The sequence below is a fragment of the Perkinsus marinus genome (assembly GCF_000006405.1).
Source record: "Perkinsus marinus ATCC 50983 genomic scaffold scf_1104296951640, whole genome shotgun sequence".
Taxonomy (NCBI): Eukaryota; Perkinsozoa; order Perkinsida; family Perkinsidae; genus Perkinsus; species Perkinsus marinus.
In genome coordinates, this window is record NW_003209194.1 from 1 (window position 1) to 2,116 (window position 2,116).

The window sequence follows — 2,116 nt, forward strand, 5'->3', positions numbered from 1 at the left end:
AACTTTTCCAATAGCAACTTACACACGAGGAAATACATAAGACAACCGAGCTCCCACCAAGCCCTACACATTCCTCTTTCTCACTGCTCGTGTTTGGTCATCGCATCTCGCATTCTGGCGAACTGGGCCGGCCAGTCGACGTCGGACATCTCTGACCGGACGAACGTTCACCAAGACAGAGACCGTTGGAGCATACTAGTCTGATGCGATGCACTCTTGGTCTCACTGGAGCCTTCCGACTTGGCCGATCCCTCTTCACCGTCCTTTGCTTTCTTCATGGGCGGACCCATCTCCTTACTGGACGAGCTGAAGGTATTCCCTGCGGCCCAGGAAGGCCAGCATCACCTCACCTCAACGAGGTCTCTTCCTTCTCCTTAACATCCCCAGTGTGAACAGTGTCATCGGCCACTACCGTGTGCATGAGGTCGACCTAAATAACGGTCATGAAAAAAGGCGGAGCGAAGCTGTCCCTACCCGTTCAGCTGATGCAGATCCACCAACCGCGGTCTCTTCCCTTCGACGCTTAGCGATCTCCTTAGTCATATGGTTGTACCTTCGCCCCACACTCTCCATGACCACCATCCTGATGCCTATTGCTTACATCCCATCAAGCTCCCGGTCCCGCCTCGATCGGCCTATGAGCTGCTCATCGCCACCATACAGCTGAGGCGAACCACTCATTCCCCTACACTACACGAAGGCCCCACTACCCTTTTCTTCCTGTCGGCCTCTAGGATTGAGAACGCCTTATAGACCCGAGCCAGACTTCGCTTGTCTCCAGCCGCCTTATACCTACAGAAACGGTGATCACTGAGCCTAGTAAGGGCAAAACTGAGCCCACCTGTGCTTCAAACTCCTGGCTCGGTCCATGATCTTCTCCCACTCAGCATCGTAGGACCTGAGATAAGACCCATTCTCAACGAGGGGGTAGCAATACGTACAAGTTGAGGGCGCGGTAAGCATCCTTCAGCTGAGATGTCAACATAGAGGGAAAGGGAATAACGATACAGACTAATGAGGGTCAATAAGGAAGGCGTTAAAACTAGACAGGGCTTAGAGCACATCAGATGATTTGGTAAGTAGTGGCATGAACAAACTCAACGACGATGCGGACGACCAGCTATGTAGCGGTCCAGAGTGATCGACATCCTCTTTCTCCTCAACTGCCGTAATCGCCTCTGATGCAACACTGAATTCTGATTATACTAAGAGTAGTACCAGCCTCTGGGCATCGTCAGGTTCGTCCTCATAAGTTGGCCGTATACGGTCGAAGAACTCCTGGTAGTTGGTCGGTTGTCTGTGTCGTTGTATTTCCATGCTAAGTAGTGGTCATTACTCACCTTTCAGGTCTCGGCTGGCCTGACCGCAGCAGACCTTTCAAGGACATCACTTCCCCTTGGTTTCCGCTCGGTGGTCTTCGATGCTCCTAAGCGTTAGAAGAATTCACTACTGGTCTATCCTCATGAAATTGAAGATGGTGTGGTACAAGTCGTCGTAATAGTAAAATGCACATTACGCTGGCAACTATATGATTACCAGCGACACTACGATGAAAATTAATAAAGTGAGGTCTATGAAATGAATCCACATGTTCCACATGAGTCGCTTATGAGATTATCATAGGATGAGCATGCCTCATATGTAGCTTTCGAGGTGCTTCCGCCCAGGCTCCAGTGATTACCCATATAGGCCTTTTAAAGTCTTCATCCTTCTCCTTGGTTAGAGCCTCCACCTCCTCCCTTATAATATCACTAAGGGCCCGGCCTTAACAGTGCCTTTCTTATAAACACCTAAAGAGGCCTATGCCGACCATCCCACAGACTCCTCCCAACTTACAGCTACTCCACGTGGTTCGGGCTCAGGGTATAGGCTTGGCCGGGCGGCGGGCTTAGGGTTATCCTCATCATCTGAGTCCTTCCTACCGTAAAGACGACCACTAGGGGCACAGGAGAACGAATTCTATTACTCCAGGAGTCGGACTATATCTCTTTCAATGTCGGCCTGGTAAATAGTGACATATACTAGATGGACAAACTGAAGGGCTCGAGGTGTCTCCAACCCGCCTCCCTAACACAGTCCTCAATATATCTAAAACATAACGATTATGCCGACATGA

The 2,116-nt window shown here is 50.3% G+C and overlaps 1 protein-coding gene across 1 annotated transcript; it reads right to left on the minus strand.

Moving 5' to 3' along the window:
- Positions 1 to 80: 80 nt before the first annotated feature.
- Positions 81 to 985, minus strand: Pmar_PMAR026116 (hypothetical protein; the record flags this gene model as incomplete). The annotated part of the gene is made up of 8 exons (XM_002777479.1): positions 81 to 151; positions 197 to 306; positions 351 to 430; positions 475 to 553; positions 602 to 663; positions 711 to 792; positions 842 to 898; positions 942 to 985. 8 exons carry the CDS (start codon positions 983 to 985, stop codon positions 81 to 83), a joined length of 585 nt encoding a protein of 194 aa, XP_002777525.1.
- Positions 986 to 2,116: the final 1,131 nt, after the last annotated feature.